At 48.4% G+C, this 20,178-nt stretch overlaps 1 protein-coding gene across 5 annotated transcripts in view; it reads left to right on the top strand.

Annotated features, from left to right (window-relative positions):
• AGPAT4 (1-acylglycerol-3-phosphate O-acyltransferase 4) overlaps positions 1-20,178 on the top strand; it is a 126,606-nt gene that overhangs the window by 67,581 nt on the left and 38,847 nt on the right. The window contains exon 1 of one of the 5 annotated variants that reach the window (XM_030316744.1): positions 10,269-10,465. The exons of the other annotated variants lie outside the window; for them this stretch is intronic. Coding sequence (XP_030172604.1) covers positions 10,429-10,465 — 37 coding nt within the window. The 5' untranslated portion in view covers positions 10,269-10,428. Of the gene's footprint in view, positions 1-10,268; positions 10,466-20,178 lie in introns of those variants that run through there. 5 annotated transcript variants of the gene reach the window in all.

Genomic DNA, 20,178 nt, shown 5'->3' with positions numbered 1-20,178 from the left:
TAATAAACATGATTATTGAAGAGGACAATAGGCATAGATAAATTCGAAGTATTCTTCAGCAGTCAAAACATGAGATTATGTGGCACTGTCACGCTTAAAGACACGTATTTCTTTTTCTCTCCTTGTCCAGTCCTAGGCTGGTAAGACACTGGACAGAGATGGAAGGAGAGAAAAAGAATGCAAATCTTCTCAGATAATTAGAATTTTACTACAGTTATTTGGGGATGGAATGGCACATTGTTTAAGAAAAGACCTTCTAGAGGCGCCTGAGTGGCTCAGTTGGTTATGTGTCCGACTCTTGATCTCCGCTCAGGTCATGATCTCAAGGTTCATGAGTTTGAGCCCCGCATTGGGTTCTGTGTTGACAGTGTGGAGCCTCCTTGAGATTCCCTCTTTCTTCTTCTCTCTCTGCCCCTCCCTCACTTGTACATTCTCTCTCCTTCTCTCTCAAAATATAAGTAAAGTTAAAAAAAAAAAAAAAAGAAGATAATACTCTCTGAATCAGCCCGCTCCATTATCTACTGGCCTGTAAATCTTTTATTGTAACACTTGGTACACGGAGCTTAATTAAAAATTTAATAACACTTACTGAATGCCTTCTATATGAGTAGTAAATATGTAAATGTTAACACTAATATCATTAGCAGTATTCTAGTGTGATTTTCTCATGGAAGTGATACAGGTTTACAGGGTCTAAATGCAGAGCTGAAGACTGTCCTTTTTCTTTCTTTCCTTGTTTCCTCCTTCCCCATTATGCCTGGAGTCATCCCAATTCAAAGTTGGGTTTCCCAGCAACACTCTTTCGTGCCTTTTCCTCAGTCTCTCTGTCCCTGTGCTCGTGCTCAAGAATGGTGGTCCTGCGAGATTTTAAAAGGCAAGTTCATGTTCCTGGAGGCCAAGAGGTATACATTCTTTTTTTTTTTTTTTTTTAACTTTTTTATTTTTGAGAGAGAGAGACAGAGAGTGAGTGAGTAGGGGAGGGTCAGAGAGAGAGGCAGACACAGAATCCAAAGCAGGCTCCAGGCTCCGAGCTATCAGCACAGAGCCCGATGCAGGGCTCAAACTCACAAACTGTGAGATCATGACCTGGGCTGAAGTCCGACATTTAACGTACTGAGCCACCCGAGTGCCCCAAGGGGTATGTATTCTTTATGCAAGAATTTGCCTAGTGCATAAACCCAGGCAGTTTCTCCAGTGGTGGTGATGAATGTGGCCATCCCTCCCCAGCTCTTGACCAGCCACTGTGTTCGGTAAGGGGTTGGTGTGTTCAACGGCACCAGTCAGGTTCCCACACAAAACAAAACAATAATAATCTCCACATCTGCAAAGACCTTTCCCAGCAGCAACACCTAGATTTAGATCGGGTTTGATTAAATAACAGGACACTGCAGCCCAGACAAGTTAACACATAAGCCTGCTATCACACGACCCATGGCTGGAACGAAGCCACGGTGCCCACGTGGGATTAGAGACCTTCACTCTGGCCTCGTTGGCCCTGTGCTTTGAACAGTAAAAGAGCAGTAGGAGGGGGGAGCGCGACAAGGAGACGCATGGAGGAAATGGCAAACGAATGCCTGGTCAAAACATTCGCAGTCCTGCAGGAAGGGTTTTATATGTTTGTGCAAGTCTGATGCATGGTCTCGTAACGCATCATTTATGCAGAGGAGACACCAATGAATGTTTTCTGTAATTTCTCTACAATTACCCAACTAGAATCTTTTTAAAACCTGCATTGTTAGGCATGTCATATCCAGATGTTCTGTCCTAGGCCAGTGAGCCATGTGGCGAATGTAGACAATCTGTTCCAAAGGCCTACTGCACCATGGATTTCAAAAACAAGGTTTAGGACTTCAAAGAATGAATTAGTATTAGCAGGAATTCCAGTATGTGAGGGTTTGAGGATTTTCCAGAGTTTAAAATATAAAGTCTTGGATAATGTAAGGTATCTTTTCCTTAACAAGCTATGTAATTCTGTATTCATTTACAGACACAGATGAGTTCTGGGTCATTTCTTCTGTTAACATGCACACAATCTGCCCAAGAAAAGGAAATAAAACAAAACAAAACAACAGTCTGCAAATGCTCCAGGCACCGTCCCAAGTCCTTTATATGTGCTAGTTTACTGAAACCTCAGAACGGTTACAGAGGAGGAAACTGAGGCTCTGCAAAGTCAAATAACCTGTTCAGGGTCTCACGACAATAAACAATAGAGCTAGAATTCAATGCAGACCAAGCAATTACGGGTCCAGATCCAACCATAAAACTGTGTGGCCAACCTGGCCCGTCTTTTTCACTGTCGACGGTCATAAAGCGGGTTTGTCGGCCTCTGCTGACTAGTGACATTTGGGGCTGGGTAGGTCTTTGTCACAGGGCTGGTCTGTGCATTTTAGGATTAGCTACACCCTGGCCCCAACTCCCTGATGCCAGTGGTGCTCCACCCCCAAGTTGTGACAACCCAAAATATCTCCAGACGTGGCCAAATGGCACTCTCAGCTGAGAAACCACTGCCGGAGAGAGAAAAGTCATCTGGTGGTCACACTGGGGTACAAAGCAAGCTGTGTAATCTCTAGGCTTTTATTATATTTTGGAAAGAATATGTAAATCATTGTACCTAATCCACTTTTAAAATGAAGAACAAGAAACACAGAACTCTTCTATCAGCATGTCAGTAATTGCAATGGAAATATGCTCAGTCGTTAGAGAAGGAGGGGAGGGACAACCGTAAAGGTACAAAATACACGACGAGCGAGGAAGAAAGAGATGTGGACGTTGAGAAAGAGCAGGGATGAAAAACCGAAGCGGAAAATACGTCCTCCCCGACAGACAGCACGTTAAAATGGAGCTAACAAGTTGCTAGCCTGAATTTGGGTCAACTATGCAGGATTGCTCAGGTTGGTGACGGTGAGGCCAGGACCAAATTTCAGTCGGTCACTAGTGAATATTGGCTGATTGTGCCATCTCCGCTTAAGCCCAGGCGTTCCCAGAACTTGAGGGCCCACAGGCACTTAACCCCTTGGCCGGTGCCCTCCGCCATGATCTCACTGGGAGGAGGGTCTGGGTCATCAGAGGCTCTCCTCCCCTGCCCCCCCTCCCCCGCACGTGTCCCCATCCTTCCGGGAGCTTCTGCAAGATGACCTCTCTGGGTCAAGAGCAGCAGGGAAACTCCAGACCTGGTTTGGGAGATAAAAACAGGAACGCGAGTCAGTCTATGTCAGTACCTCCACCCAGGCCTGCCTGCCAGGGCAGGAGGGAGCTGGGTTGGTACTCTGGAGATTTCCCAGAGGATGGGGCAACCAGGTTTAGACATTGAGACTCTTTGCCAAGATTACATGAAACAAAACATTAAGAAATCAAGATAGACGGGTACACTTACTCCATCAGGGTAAGGAGGGGAGGAACGGTTTCTGGAACACTAGTTCCTTAACAGCACCGTAGTGTGAGGTCAGGAGGTGGGTGCCAAGACCCGTCTCTGAAAAGTCTCATCAGCACATTGTGTCCTGAGAAGGCTGGTGGTGAAGACACTGATATGTCTCTTTTTTTTGTTTCCCCGAATGCCGATCTCCCCAAACACTTGTTAATGTCACCTAATAGTGTTCCTGAATTGGGGTTCCGTGGGGCAGAGTATGGGAGAGTGTTCTTGGGTGTGGGTAAAGTCTGCATGCTTCGGACCAGTTGTGATTAGCTTTTCTGGAAGAGGCTTGTGACACAGGCCCATTGGTGCGACTGGACCGCCCTGAGCCCTACGTTCCACAAGCTCCCCTCCCCAACTTCCACTCTTTTTCTCTCCCCATCTGAAGAAACAGAGTCATGTTCTAGTGGGAAACCCAACCTCTCCGTTTCCCACTTTCCAACCTCACACCATCTTTAAAATCACACCAGGTGAAGTCCTTCCAGGGCTGAAACCCTTCCGTGGCTTCCCATCACATTTATAGTAAAATCCAAAGTTCTTCTAGTGGTTTCTGAGGCTGGCCTGGCCTGGCCTGTGTCCACTGACTCCCTCTTCCCACTCCCATCTCACACCTCGCGCTTCAGTCACTGTACCCTCCCACAGGGACTTGCATTCTCCACGCACACTCCACTGGCAAGACTCGCCTTTTCTGTCCCTTGTGCTGGCGACCCTTCCCCGGCTACCGATGACATCATAGGCGCTCAAGTACTGCCTCCCAGATGACTTCCCTGACCGCCTCCTCCTCCAATACTCCCCTTCACCTGCCAAACTTTCCCGTAATGTGCGCACCACTCCCTGCTCCCCCAGTGTCACCTCCATAGTGTGCAAGGTCTAAGAGGACAGATGCTTGCTTTTCTCGTTCATGGCTGAATTTCCGAGCCGGCCACCCAGTTTGCTCAATGCCTGTATCCTGATATAACCCTCCCGGCACTCACGTTGCCAGTTTTCCTCTCCTTGCTTCTAGGATTTAACACACTAAATTGAACTCTGGCCCTTAACTCTCGTCTTCCCCTCAGTCTGTTGCTTCAGACCTATTTGGGGTCCTGTGTCCTCCCCTCCAGGTCCAGTTTCTCAGAGTTGATGCCCCCCCGCCCAGTCACCATGTGTTATTTGATGTGATTTCCCTACTGCACGTGACATGACCACTTCCTTCCGTCTTTTGAAATTTTCCCTTCTCTTTTTTTCTCCCGCCTTCCCTCCAGACTCCCGGACTCACCAGTTCCTGGGTTTTTCTTAATGTTGCTTTAAATGTGGGTAAAAATTCAGCTCTCAGTGTCCACAGTGTAACCTACCATGTCCCTACCTGCTGCATTTCTCAGTCTCCTAGAAAACGTGTTTGACGATGGTGAACCCAGCCAAGAAGCCTGACCTTTCTGTTTTGTGACTGGTGTTGTTAAGGTCTGTTAAGCTACGCTAGTCCTAAAACTCTGACACCTGGAAGGGCTCTTGACCATCAAGACGTGTAGCAGCACATGAATTGTGAAACCTTGTACGAGTGGGGTGCACGGGTCACTCTGCAAGAGTGAGCAGAGCCTTAACGTGATCACAGTGCTTCAGGGAAGATGTGATTGGAGTAAACCTTGAGAAGTGTCACATTCTGGACTTGCCTTAACGCCTGATGGCAGAGAATCGACGTGCCCGCTGGCCACTGCACCTGCAAAGAAGAGGCAATCGGGAGTGACTGTGTGTGTTGAATGAGCCCGTCGGGAGTGTTAACCAACCGTCCCCATGTCGGAAGTTTCCATGCATGTGAAGTTTGGGGATCTGAGAGATAGAGGGTGACTTTCCTAGAATTGTATTCTATTCAGAACAAAGACAACTGAGGCATCCCCTATCTCAGGGTTTCTTGTCAACCTCTGAGTCTTTGACGACTTAACGAGGTCCTACCAAGTATGCCTTGGCTGCATACACCACGAACACGCTGAGTGAACGGTGACATCGAGCGCACTCTACAAACCTTCTTTGGCCTTTCAAAGATGACTGGTTGCTGTACGAGGTGTTACTTCTAATGATCATGAAATCCCTGTAATTCGAGGTGGCTCTAGAGCTGGGAATGACCGTGTATTCTTTGCAGGACACATCACACAATGAATGTTGGCTTGAGAAGTGTTTATTCCAGTTTGCCTTCCAGTCGTGGTCCTACAGTGCTTGTCTTCTCTGGCTAATTGCTCCCCCCCCCCCCCCGCTTTATTTGGGAAGACTGACATTGGAAAGAGAAAGCCAGAATCTTGCCCTGAACATAATAGCCTGTTTCTGGTCTTGAGTTACCCTTCAACTTGATCTTGAGTTAAATGGGGAGTTCGCTTCAAGCTCTGAATAATGTTTCCAGTGTAGTCAAATTAAATTGTATTATATTCTCTTTGGAGCAAAGGATCTGTGTCATTTTGGACCTCGAGGATGATGATCTCCAAGAGGTCCTGATACATAGTACTGTGCTCAGTTATTTTTCTGAACAATTTGAGAATGTAAGCAGAGACACGGAGGATGGTGGCCAGAATATTTCCTGTGTCCCTGATGGAGCCTGTCTTGGAAGCTGTAGCTTTGTAAGAGCCAAACGGGCCCGCTGACTGAGCCCCAGGATTGGGCAAGCAGTGTTGGCCCAGAGCAGCCTCCCAAGGTCAAAGACGGCAGTTCCTGGAGAGTAGAGGAATGCTCACTTTCAGACAGAATGCAGAGCCAAGTCAAGAATTCTGGTTTAACTTTCCCCAACTCACCAGTCATGTAAATTACCCCACTTCTCCTGGGTCAGGTGAGTAAAGGGCTGTTGGAAGGGCAAGTGTTCGCTTAGAGAAACCAGAAGTCAGGAGAGGTGTTCCCATCTGAAAGTTGAGAGTATCAGATCACAGGGGCACCTGGGTGGCTCAGTCAGTTAAGCCTCTGACTTCAGCTCAGGTCATGATCTTGTGGTTCTTGAGTTCAAACCCCACGTCAGGCTCTGTGCTGACAGCTCAGAGCCTGGAGCCTGCTTCAGATTCTCTCTCTCTCTCTCTCTCTCTCTCTCTCTCTCTGCCCCTCCTACACTCACACACACTCTCTCTCTCTCTCTCTCTCTCTCAAAAATAAATAAACATTAAAAAAATAAAGAGTATCAGACGACTTACCTTGGAAAGTATTTCATTCATTCATTACTCAAATGTTCACTGGCCTTCTACTCTGTAGTAGGCACCAAGTCTGATAACATAAAGATGAAAAAAAGTGTTTCCTTCCCCAAATAACAGTCTTATGGAGAACAGATACACACACACACAAGAATGGTGACCAAGTTTGGCAGTGAGGCTCACCAAGGACATGGGAGCAGCTCATAAAGGGTCTTTACAAGATGCTAAGGAGCTCTAACGTTTAGACTAGAGCTGTCCATTACAAGTCTAACGAGAACCACATGGGCAATCTTTCATTTTCTGGTAACCACATTTAAAAAAATTAAAGGAAGCAGGTGAAATTCATGTTTATAATACATCGTGCCACCACAATACGTTCAAATTCTCATGTCAAAATGTTACCATTATAAAAAAATACTGAGACATTTTACATTCTCTTCTTTGTTCTATGTCTTTAAACCCCAGTGTATACACCTACAGCATACCTCCCTTTGGTGTAGCCGCTGGACAACACAGCTGTAGACACTGATTATCATCCCCGTCTTACAGATGGAAACACTGGGGCTTCGAAAAGCTAACTACCTTGAAGAGAACTGAGCCATTTTCAATATGGCCACTTAGGGTATTTTGCCCACTCTTCTTCTGCAAGAAGAAAGATGAAAAACTGAAACCTAACCTAAAAATTAAAACCAACCTAAATATTTTTATACTGAATAAAAAATATTTTTGAAAGTCTTCTTCAAAGTATTAAAATGCTGTCAAGACACTAAGGACATACCAGATAAAATCTAAGAGAAGACAGGAGCCAAGAGTGTTCTGATCATTTTGAAGAAGGCAACAAAGGAGAGAGAAGAAAGACACATTGGAAATGTGGGAGGAATAATGTGACTCTAAGTCCAGGTAGGAGAGCAGTGCACCACCCCAGACCCCGTATAGCGCTGGTCACAATAGCCTAGGCTGTGGGCATTGAGCTGAAAGCATCATTTCAGCTTTCAAGATTGAAGAAAAACAAATGACTTGCCCGAAGTCGTCACCTAGAAGAAGTGGAGTCAGTAATCAAACCCAGTCTGTGCTGACTCCAGAGTTTCAACTTAATGTGAGCACAATAACCTCGTTGGGGTCTAATTTTGTCCACATTAACTGGAACTCTTCTTTGGAAACTACATCTTTACCCACTGGGATGATGTGGATGCAATCTCTTAGTTCACTTAATCTACATCTGACAAAAATCTTTGTTATTGATATTTTAATGTCAATCGACAAAAAGTCAAGTGGCTGCAATTTAACCTTGATTGTGTCCTTACTCTAATGACTCAATCAATGTCTCCAGGACTATGACAGGTGGGAAAATATATATACATCTTTAATCTTGTCTGGCTCTAGTGTCACCAGCCATCAGAACTACTGGAAGGGGGGGGGGGGTGCCTGGGTGGCTCGGTCGGTTAAGCGTCTGACTTGGGCTCAGGTCATGATCTCACCGCTCATGGGTTCAAGCCCCGTGTTCAAGCCCCAAGCTGACAGCTCAGAGCCTGGAGCCTGCTTCGGATTCTGTGTCTCCCTCTCTCTCTGCCCCTCCCCCACTCACACTCTGTCTCTGTCTCTTTCTCAAAATAATAAATAAACATTAAAAAAAAAACTACTGCAAGTGGAAAATCTCTCCACTTGTATTTGAGATGTTTGGCCTCTTTTCTTTCTGCCACTTGTTATCCTAACTTCAGTGGTCTGGGGGGTTGTCTCCCTTGGCCATAGACTTACTTCCCTATACTTGAGTTTATATTGTGATGGTATAATTGTCCTAGTTTCTTTCCATTCTTACTTACCAAATTTTTACTGTTCTACATATTTCTCACTCCTAATTTTCATACAGCATAGTGGTTAAGAGTGTGGGGGGTCAAAGGAGCGCCTGGGTGGCTCAGTCAGTTAAGGATCTGACACTTGATTTGGCTCGGGTCATGATCTCACAGTTTGTGAGACCAAGCCCCACATCAGGCTCTGTGCTGATAGCATGGGGCTTGTTTGGGATTCTCTCTTTCCCTCCCACTCTGTCCCTCCCTGTCTTGTGCATTCTCTCTCCCCCCCCCCCCCCCAAATAAATAAATAAACATAAAAAAAAAAAGAGTGTGGGATTTGGAGTCCACTGGGCCTAGGTAGAGTCTGGCTTTGTGACCCTGTGTGTCTACTCAAGTCTTCTATACTTTGGTATTTTCATGTTCTGTATGATAACTACTTCATTAAATAAGATAATGTTTGTAAACGTTGCCACTACCCATAGCCCGTAACAAGCACTTAGTAAATACATTATTATACCTGGAATCTGGTCATTAGCCTTGTTAGTATTATATCTTTAGGGATTCAGAAGCCAATGTAATGATGCTGGGAGATTTAAATACCAGAAGTAGCAGTGAGTCTAATAGACCTCTATTCGTGGGAAATCTAGATTGGGAAGACTGGATATATTTGTCAAGAACAAATAACAAGCCTTGACTACCATTGTGACCTTAGATTATATTATCTATTCGTTAAATAGATCAAATTATGTCCCAAGAGCCAAAGCCATTGACTCTCATAATAATTGATTCCTTTCTGCTTGCCTTTACCTGAGAGATGGATATTTAAGGTCATGTTTATATCATTCCTTTTTCCTTTGGACCTACTGGGGCTTGGCAGCTGCTGATCTCCCTTTCGCGTCCCCATGATTGCAGAGATTTGATGTGTTGGAGGTGAAGGTGGAGTGGAGAGTCTTTCTCCTCTCTCCGTCAGCGTTGTAAAGCCAGGGATCTGATAGCACCTCTGTTTGCTTCCTTCATGACAAAGTGTTTCATCAGCCTGCTGTTGATGGGCCACGGAGAACTCACACCAGCTGAAAGGCGGGAGAGAAACCGGCAAGGGCAGAAACATAAACAATAGTTTATGTGCTTTCTGTAACATTTAAAAAAAAATTTTTTTTTAATGTTTATTTATTTTTGACAGAGAGAGAGAGAGAGAGAGAGAGAGAGAGACAGAGCATGAGCGGGGGAGGGGCAGAGAGCGAGGGAGACACAGAATCCGAAGCAGGCTCCAGGCTCCGAGCTGTCAGCACAGAGCCGACTCGGGGCTCGAACTAACTCATGAACCGTGAGATCATGACCCGAGCTGAAGTTGGCCGCTCAACCGACTGAGCCACCCAGGTGCCCCTGTAACATTTTTTTTTATGGAAGAAATATAAAAAGAAATATAAAAGGATCAACTCACCCTGGCTTGTTTTAATTAATAGACTTTATTTTTTAAGAATGGTTTTAGGTTTACAGAAAAACTGTGTGGAAAGCACAGTTAGTTCCCATGGAACCCTCACTTCCACCACCGGCCACACACACACACACACACACACACACACGGTTTCCCTACCATTAGCATCTTGCATGAGTGTGGTACATTTGGTACAGCTGATGAACCCATGCTGATATGCTGATATTCACTAAAGTCCATGGTTGACATCAGGGTTCATTCTTTGGGTCTTGATAGATGCATAATATCACGTATGGGCCATGACAGTATCGTACACAACAGTTTGCTGCCCTAAACACCCCAGTGCTCCACCTGTTCATCCCTCCCTTCCTCCCTGCTACCTTGACCGCTGGCACTGCTCTAACACGTGGCCGCATTTCAGATGCAGCCTGTCTAAAGGACATCGGCTTCCTAAGCCGATTTTTTTTTTTCAAATTCCTATCTTTCACAGAATCTAAGATGTCACCAGTTGTGACGTGCATCATGACTTACATATCTCTAAGCAAGAAAAAGACACACTGCGATTACGCTGAGTTGCGCCACTGACCGTAAGATGCCCTGCCTTCAGGCATGTGAAAACGAGAACAAATAGCATCTCAGGACTGATAAAAATGTGACATGGAGTCCAGGCCTGCACAGGTGACCCTGGCGCTAGGTAATGGGTGACGGCGTGTGACAAGCCTTGCTCACCGCCTGCCCACGATGTGTGCCTCCCCTCTGCCTTCGTTCCTTGACTCCCCCCCCACACCTCCTGCACCATCCCTCTGTGTCCTTCCACTGTCTCCCCAACCCTCCCCCCGCCACCCCGCGCTCCGTCCCCCAGTCGACCTGGGCTGGGTTCCCTTACCTTGCATCTCGTGAGTCCCGGATGCCGGAGCCCTTGTGTCAGCCTTGGGCTTGCCTGCAGGAAGTAGCCTTCGCAGTCAGAGCTGGTGGGGATTACCTAGGACACTTGACAGACAGCAAAGCCTCTTAATTCTTGGCCTTGGTGTCCCCGGGGCTGGGGAGCAATTAGGGTTTAGTGACGGATCGTTGTGCCACTCACTGGCTTTCCAACTTGATTAGGTAAAGCTCAGACAAACCCCAGTAAAATGATTTCTCGGGGACCTTTGAAAGTTTGGGATACAATTGAAGACAGGCTTATTATTTAACAATTGCTAAAATTCAAAGAAACACGTGTTGTGCTTATTCGTGAGGTCAGTGAGGTGAGAAAACTCTCCCATCGACCACCAGGAATTCCAGATGGTAGCCGGAATCCTGCTCCCTCAGATCTGTGACCTTGGGGGGCCCTGGACCTTGCATCTTGTCATCTGGAAAGGAGGGGGGGGGGGCAAGCCCATCTCCCGGATGGCTGTCAGGGTTCCACGAGGTGATCATGAGAGCCCGTGGGACCGTCGAGGCCGGTCAGCCCCGAGAGCTTCCGGTCCATCCCAGAGCTGCCTTTCTAGAGCCTCATCAGTGCTCATTGCCATGGCTACTGCTGGCTTGCTAAGGACTCAGGCTGCCAGATTTAGCAAATAAAAACTCAGGATGCCCAGTGAAATTTGAATTTCGGATAAACAACGAATAATTTTTTAGTGTGAATTCGCCCCAGATAGTCCACGGCTCGTACTTCACTATATCTTTCCTTTCCTATTGCAGGAGACATACTTATGCTGCAAAAGCATTTGTAGTTTATCTGAAATTCAGTTTCACCGGGCGCTCTGTGTTCTATCTGGCAACCTTAACAGGGACAGAATATTATCTTGTTGAAAACACTAGGAAGATGTTTCACTTGAAACAGCTGGTGTTAGGATAGATTCAGAACTATCTGGCAGCCTCATTTATCAGTTCTGCGTGAAGAAGAACCAATTTATACATTATTCTCGATAATTAAACGTCGTTCCACCAAAGTTGGTCCTGTATTAAAGAAACAAAGTTAAGTACCTCGTGGCGTCCTAGGCTGAGAGAAGGAGTGTCTCATGTGATGAAAAGGTTTGTTGTTGTTAAAGTTTGTTTTTTTTTAGCGATCTCTGCACCCAACATGGGGCTCGAACTCATGACCCCGAGATCAAGAGTCACATGCTTTACCCACTGAGCCAGCCAGGTGCCCTGAAGAAAAGGTTTTTTAAAAAACAATCCCAAGGCAGCCTCTCCTTCACATGACCCTAACAATTATTTTTGGATTTGTGTATATTTTAGCATCTTAATTTTTTTATCCTTTTCAAAATTACACTATATGTATTTCTCTGTGGGTAGCAAATTAGAGGCATGAAAATAAGCCTAATTACATTTCGATGAGGGGAAAGTGAGAGGAGACAGCAAAGAGATGAAAATTAAGAGCAGGTATTTATCTTAAGTAGATTCTAAAATTTGCTTTAGATGCTCTCAAAGTGATTAGTAATTTCTTAATGCCAACCAAACAGGCCTCTGGAATGTGAGAAAGAAGAGAATCAGGCTGACTGGCCATTGCTACCTGTAGGTCCTTCTACAGACAGTAGTCTTACTTAATGCTGACAACAATTTTGTGAGTGATATTATATTATTCCTTTTTAACAGGGAAAACTGAGGGCCAGAGAGGTTAAGTAACATGCCGATGTTATAAGGCTAGCAGGTGATGGAGTGAGATTTCAAATCAGGTCCGTCTGACTTGGCTGTACTATCAGCACAGAGTCCCTAAACGGGGGGACTTGGAAGAGAGACAGGTCACTTCTGACAGAGGGGTTGGGTAGCATCTAGGACAAGTTCACGGGCAGAGCTCAGGTGAGCAGAGACCTGGTGGACAGATCAGGTTTTGACATGCCTTGGAAAGGAAGGGTCTTTGGGCCAAGAGAGGAGCTTGAGCAAGAGGCCAGACCTTGGGGTAGGTACTGAGTTCTAGGTAGTTCCAGGAATAACATGTAATTCACTTGGACTTGAGCTCAAGGTGTGCGGGAAGAAGAGGTGCACTAATGAGGTGAGCCAAGCAGGAGGACTTCGTGAAGGAGTCTCCCTGCCTCTGCAGATGGTGGGGAGCCAACAAGGGTGTTGACAGGGTTAAGCTGGCATCAGGCACAGGCTGGATGAGACGAGCATGTGACACTGGAGGCAGACGGACCAGATAGAAGGTCATCGGCGTGACAGGGCACCACGGAAAATGAAAAAGAGGGTGGATAGCAGTAGACGTGGGCAAAGCAGGACTGGGGACTGGAGCGATGGCAGTGGATGGCAGGGGGAACTATAGTAGGGTGCACAGTTGACCCGTGGGTGGGCTGTAAGTGAAAATCCCCGGCCACAAATAAATGGCTGTTTGGAGAGGAGCTCTAGAGATAGCAGGATGAGGGATGGACTTCCCCGTAGGCTGGTTGTACTCAGAATAGTTACCACATTCCGGAGTCTAATCCTCACTTTGTTAGTCTATGACACTGATTTATTATTATTTTAATCGGGCTCTAACAAACTAATATTAAGCAATCTTCTGATACACTTATGCAGGAAAATTAGAATGCAGTTAATCTATTTCTCAATGGAGACAATAAGGTTAAGTGAATGCTGACATTTGCTGATCAATACATTTTTACCCTGAAAGCTGATCTACACTTGAGTTCAGATTACATTCAGGAGGTAGAGGAGTACATTTGCAATCTCAGCAAAGGGATTTGGATGGGTATGCAGTGGTAGAGGTGTATCTGCCATGTGGACAGGCCTCACTCCCGAATGACCAGCATGCCTCTGGTTGATTCATTCTTCCTACAGTTGTATCCATTTCTTTAAATGAAGCTGGTGTCTGAGTCTTGGCCAGGAAACCATTGGTTCTCTTTAAGGTGACTCTGTACATGCCTGCACCGTCCCTTGGTATATGTTTTTACAGTTTTACCATGAGAGCACCAGGTTGTGCCTTATTTCCAGGCTCTTTGGCAGAAACTCAGTGTTGAATGTGGGTTTCGCCCACACGGGTATAGGGTACACCCAGCTTGCAAAGTTGAACTTCCATTCAAGGATGTAGGGAAAGGACTCTTATCTTCAAGGAGAACATTTGGACCTGAGGCTTAACAAGGGTGTAACATCTTTGTGCATATGGGAAGGTCAACACTTCAGAATATGACCATGGCCTTCATACTTCTTGGTTTTAAGAAACCGTTCTTTCTTTAAAACAACTTAGCAAGTAATTCTGGGAGGACCGCTCTGACTGAGACCTCAGGAGCAGGCAGTAGAAGTCTGAGCTTCAGCCACCTCTGGAAATTTAAAAAACACATTTTAGTCATAGCTCAAGGATATAAAAGAGCCCAGAGGCATATGAACCTCCCATCGCTAAGCGGAAGGCACAGAGACCAGTTAGTTCACAAGTCAAGGGCACTTCAATTTGGGGTCTGGAGTAGCTCTCCAAAGGAGGGAGCTTTGATGGGGTCTTGAAGGGCACTAGGATTTGGATCAGGTAAACAGAGAGGTGTCCTTGTATCCAGGGTTGGATGGAGGAGACAGGTAAGAGTCTATTGCCCTTGAGAGTCTGCTGTCAGCCAGACCCTTTGCAAAGTGTTGATAAATCCCCATTTCGCTTGGTGGTTCCGTTCTGGGGGAAAGCCTGGAGGATTTCCTCCCAGCCCACCCTGCAATGCCCAGACCTGGCAGAGAAAGCACTTAGCAAGACTTATTTTTTTTCAACGTTTATTTATTTTTGGGACAGAGAGAGACAGAGCATGAACAGGGGAGGGGCAGAGAGAGAGAGACACACAGAATCGGAAACAGGCTCCAGGCTCCGAGCCATCAGCCCAGAGCCCGACGCGGGGCTCGAACTCCCGGACCGCGAGATCGTGACCTGGCTGAAGTCGGACGCTTAACCGACTGCACCACCCAGGCGCCCCTTAGCAAGACTTATTTGATCAAGGTCGGAAACATCGTCCACAGCCAATAACCATTAACAAGAAGTCACCTGGCTTCTATGTACCACTGACATGAGAGCTTCGCCACGGCCTACTGGCGGCCTTGTCCCCACTTTAGACATCAGGAGACTGAGATGGCGGGCAGAGCTCCCCAAAGTCACTCTGCTGAGAAGGGGTGAAACTCAGGGGTCCGACCTCCATGGACTGACCCCCATGTGGCCTCAAGGCCTGGGAACTTGACTCAGGGATAGCGTGAACAGCGGAACAGCCGAGATTTTGAGAGCGAATTGCTACTCCACGGAGCAAGCAAGGGAGAGCAGAGAAGTGACGGCTTTCACGCTCTGGAGAACTTTAGACCTTTTCATCGCTTAATAGAGTGGCATTGAAATGCAAATTATTTTCAAATTGTACTTTAATCTTCATCTCCTTCAGAAATGAAAAAAACAGAAATCCATTTGCGGAGCTGGTCTACGTCTTACACGTGGGTATCTTCATAAGATTTTCGTCTTTGTCTCTTTCTCCTTGTTGCGTCTAGAGAAGCGGCAGTGAATGCTTGAGGCAGGACTAAGGTGTTTGGGGGAATGCCCTTGACCCTGGACTCAGTGCTTCCTGGACATACTCTTCTATGGAAGAGGGAACTTGTTGCCTTTTGCTTTTTTATTATGGAACATACAAATAAATATGAGTTAGAGGACACAGTGTAAGGATTCCCCATATTCACAGCACCTAGACTTAATTTTTCATCATACTGACATCTATAAAGTGAATCCCAGACCTTGTAGATCATGAAATACCACTCCAGATTATCACAAGGCATGTTTTATAAAGAATAAGGACAACTTTGGGGCACCTAGGTGGCTCAGTCCAACTTTGGCTTAGGTCATGATCTCACAGCCTAGGAGTTCAAACCCCATGTTGGGCTCTGTGCTGACAGCTCAGAGCTTGAAACCTGCTGCAGATTCTGTGTCTTCCTCTCTCTCTCTCGGCCCCCTGCACTCATGCTTTGTCCCTCTCTCTCTCTCTCTCTCTCTCTCTCAAAAATAAACATTAAAGAAAAAAAATAAGTACACCTTCAAAACATAACCCCAATATTATCGCAACTATCAAAATTCTCTTAGTATCGTGTTATACCATCTAGATTCAGATTTCTCCAATGGCTTCCAAGCTGTCTTTAGTTGTTTCTGTTTTTGTAACATTTGGAGTGTTGAAGTCAGGACTTGAATAAGGTCCATATACTGCATTTGGTTGTTATGTCTAGAAGTCTTTCTTATGGTAGAACAGACCCCTCTCACCCTTTTTTGCCTTCTTCTTGCCTCTGCCCTGCCGAAGGTCCCACATTCTGAGTGTGTGAGTGCTCACGGGGGTGGGGTTTCACCTGCTCCTCCCTCCCTGGTAACTGGGAGTCGGGCACAAACGCTCCATGGATCCAGGCTCCGCGTTGTGCAAGAGAACGTTTCGCGGCAGGGCTGCTTTTCCTCCCTGTGGGCAGTTTATAGAGAACAAAATCCAGGTGCTAATGGTGCTCGCTAATCCTGAGCTCTCGCTGCTTCCAGACCTAGTGAAGTTCAATTTCTTGTCCTGCCAACCACCTGGGAGGCGTTGAAACCTAACGTGGCGACTGAGCGGGAAAGCGTTTTAAGGAGAATGACCAGCAGCATTTGGGAGAGAAGAGGTGGGGCAGGGCCTGGGGACAGAGTGGCTTGTGGTGCCAGGGGAGGGGGAGGCTTGAAGGCCAAGGTGGGATAGCACCGTTACCACTGCGTGGGTCCAAGCCAGGACCGCAGGATCCCTTCGCTTGACAAATACGTCCCAACCCCCGCCCCCGTTCCCCCACCATCCGCACCTCCCTCCCCGCCCCATGTTTCCCAGCTCGTGCACCCCAGCTACCCAGGCCGAAACCTCAGAATCTCTCCCTGACCTTCTCTTCTCCTGCACCCCATCCAGCCCATCCACAGACGCTGTCTGCTCCACCCGCTGGAACCCAGCTCCCTTCCACATGTCCACCGCCCTCTGCCCTCTCCCTGGCTGGTCACTCGGCCCGCTCCCTGGTCTCCACCCTGGACCTAATGACATTATTCCCCCCACAGCAGCCTGTCACCGCTTAACTGTGTTCCCAGCTGTAGGCACTGGAAACGCCCCTGTGGACAAAACCAGCCCCTCGTCTGGCAGGGGTCACCTTCTAGCAGCTCACATTCAATTAGGTCAGGGCGTGCTTCACGCTAAACTCCCGCGACAGCCAGAGAGGCCTCCTGTGAGCACCCCCACTGGAAGATCAGCCTCGCCCCCCTCTCAACAGCCCCCTGCTGTCCCCACGGCACTGACAGCCACCTTCCAAGTGACGTGTTTCTGTGGCCGTGCGTTTGTATCTCCCCGGCTGGAATTTGCTTGCTCACTGCCATATCCAAGCACCTCCAACTGTGCTGGGTCCCCGGTGGGCCCAGGATCTGATGACTGGGTAAGTAAGGTCACTCACGTAACCAGGCCTGGAAAATCAGACGGTGGAGATGCCACGGCCCAGTGACCTCTGAGCTGCTTAACTGGAAGGGAGTTTTGAGAAGCCAGACGTCAGGGCACCAGAGTGCTGGGGTGGGGGGTGGGGGGTTGGGTTCTAGACCCTTTCTTTCCCTCTCCTCCCATCTGAAGGTTCTGACTGAGGGTGGGAAGCATAGGGCTTCTCCCCAGCTTTTACACTCCTCTCTCTCGAGATAGTCGTATTTCTTGACATCCTGCCTTTCTGAAAGACTGACCCGGTACCTGGAAGCAGAGTGCTGACTCCACCTGATAAAAAGCTGATTTTTCACCCTTAACATGATTCACTCCACCGTTCGTACTGTGAAGTCTGGTGACGTTCGTACTCGTGAAGTCCGTGAGGCACTCTCAGGCCACCTCTAGCTCAAAATCCATTACCCAATCCCCTCTTCTTCATCTGGAAGGCTCTGTGTACTGTGGGGAAGGAAACAGCACCCCCCTCACCTTGCGCGGTTCAGGCATGTTTTCACGGCCCCTCATCGCCCTCCCGCTCAAGGCTTCAGGAGGAAGTTACGGTGTGGCAACATTACCTTCTTACGATCTGGGCTCCAAGAACATACCAGGTCAAGTCCGTTTCCTCCGTATCTTGCCAAGGGCAAAGCCTGCCTAGAAACAGGCACTTCCTTTCCGGGGGCCGGGAGAGGGACGGTGATGCAGGAGGGTGTGTTGTCGAAAGTAAGTGGCTTCGCACCATGCCGCTCCTGGCAGATCAGTTTCTATCAGACGCGTGCCGCGGGGCTTCTCAAACTTCCCTCGTTCTCCCCGACGGTGTCTTTCTAGACGCTGTTTTCCTCAGCGGCCCCATGAAATGGCGACAGCACAGGTGTGCCGTGTGTGCCTTTCTGGGCGTCTGGCCTCGGCGTCATCCGATGACCCGGACACAGAAGTGGGAAAAGCCGGGCTGACTCCGGGGCGTGGACGCAAGTGTGGCGAGCGCACTGGGCTCCCCGCGTGGTGTCGTGGGAAGGCGGCGGGAAAGCTGGCTGTGGCAGAAAGGCGCCCGCCGCCGAGCTCACGGGAAGTGGCTCAGAACGAAACACAAGCAAGTGCCCAAATGAGTGGGGCACACTTGGCATCAGGAAGTTAGGGAGACCTGGCTCCGTGGCCTTGGATCTGAGACTTCACAGAAATATGGACACGCCCTGAGCCTGGAAGGACGGAGAGACGTGGTGAAGTCAGGAGTGGGGAAGGAGGAGAAGGTGAATGTGGGAGGAGCCGGCTCCAGCCAGTTTGCAGCTGGTTGGGCCCGGCTGTGAGTGAGGAGGACGAGGAGGAGGGGGTAGGCGGCTGCACATCGGGCCTGGAGGGGGACGGGGACCAGCACGTAGGGTCTGCTCTCAGATCAGAAACCCCAGCAGCTGCGTCGGGCGCGTTTAGTTACGGAACTTCACTCACTCTACCGTCCCCGGGCCCACGCGCTCGGCCCTTGACCCTGTGCGTGCCGCTCAGCACCTGCTCAGCAGCAAGACCCCCTGGGCGCCACAGCCCAGACAAAACCTCCCTGTTTCCTCAGCTCCCAGTAAATCTTCGGTTTCATATTTTTATTCCAATTTTTGCCCGGGGCCCAGAGAGTGCGGGCGGGCGCCTGCGACTTGATGAATGGCTTCCAGGTGAAGGGCACAGGACGGGTGCACCGGAGAATGTCGCCGTCTCCTCCCAGGCCCCAGTGCCACGTGGCCGGGGCAGAGGCGTGTCCCCCGCCCGCCTTCCGTACAGGATGGAGACACAACAGCACATCATGCACCAGACGCTTCAGAGTTTTGTTTTTGCCTTTTGGGGTCCTTTGAAGACGAGAGGTTTAAGTTTTAACCTTAATTTTTATCAAATTATAAAAATGGTTATAAACCCATAATTGTATATACTTAGTTTATAGATTACACATCATTATGGATGTGATTGTACAATTTTTTAAATTAGATAAAGTTAATTAGGAAACTACTATTTCCCATTGTAGCATCTCTCCCCCGTGTCCGGATGCGGGGGAGGCTGTATTGTTGACGCAAGTTCGAACAATGAGCTCTGCTCAACGGTGTGGATTTCAGGGTCCTTTCTGCAGCCGGTTTGCCTCTCGTGTGTGATGAGACCTCCGCTCAGCACCCCCACCAGAGCGGAGTCAGGTGGGCTCAGCATCGGCTGTGTCCGGAGGGATGTCGAGACTGAGGACGGGGTGTCTGGGGATGACAGATGGAGGGGCGGTCCGCACACGGACACTCAGCCTGGTGGGTTGCTCATCTCTTAACTGGCTGTTTTTCCGCTATCTCTTAATTACGTCTTTGGTCCTCAGGGCTGTCTGGTCGCTGGTCAGAGTGAGACGCCGGAGAAGAGCCGTGTGCCGGCTGCAGGTTAAATACTTTAAATACTTGAGTGTATTTCACCTTCACCAGAAGCCCTGAGTTGATTATCTTATAGATAAGGAATGACCACCGTCTGCCTGAGGCCAGGGTTGACCTTCCACCGTAATCTTCCTCTTATCCGCCCCCCTCCCCAAATGCTCTCTTTCTTTCCCCTACGCCACCCCTTATAATCACGGCTTTTAGTGTCTGTGCAACCTCGGAGGGGCCTTGCGGGCACCAGTGTCCCCAGCTCTGGGTTCAACACCCGGCAGGCTCACGTCCCCGCTCTAGGAGTGTGGCCGGCTGCCTTGCCCCACCGTCTCCCTGTCCTCATCGGCAAGATGGGGGCAGGGACAGTGGCTCTCCAGGATGCTCTGAGCTAAGTCAGTGCATGCTACTTCTTACCCTTCTTCCCAGACAGGAAAATAGGCGCCTCCCCTCCTACCCCACTTTTCCTTTTGTCCATCTAACTTCTTGTTTCCCACCTGCGGTTAAGCGGAACAGCGGCGCAGCAAACAGAATAGACGTAAATCTGTGCTCCGGGCCGTGTGTCTCTATAGCCACCTGGCATTGGTGCTTCCATCGGCCCCTGAGATCCTAGACCGCAGCTGGGGTTTTGCGGTGAAAGTCACTTCTTGCGCCCCAGGCCCCTCCTGGCCATTGCCTCG

This window comes from Lynx canadensis, chromosome B2 (genome assembly GCF_007474595.2).
Source record: "Lynx canadensis isolate LIC74 chromosome B2, mLynCan4.pri.v2, whole genome shotgun sequence".
In the NCBI taxonomy this organism is placed as follows: Eukaryota; Metazoa; Chordata; class Mammalia; order Carnivora; family Felidae; genus Lynx; species Lynx canadensis.
This window is presented reverse-complemented; position numbering and strand designations above follow the sequence as displayed.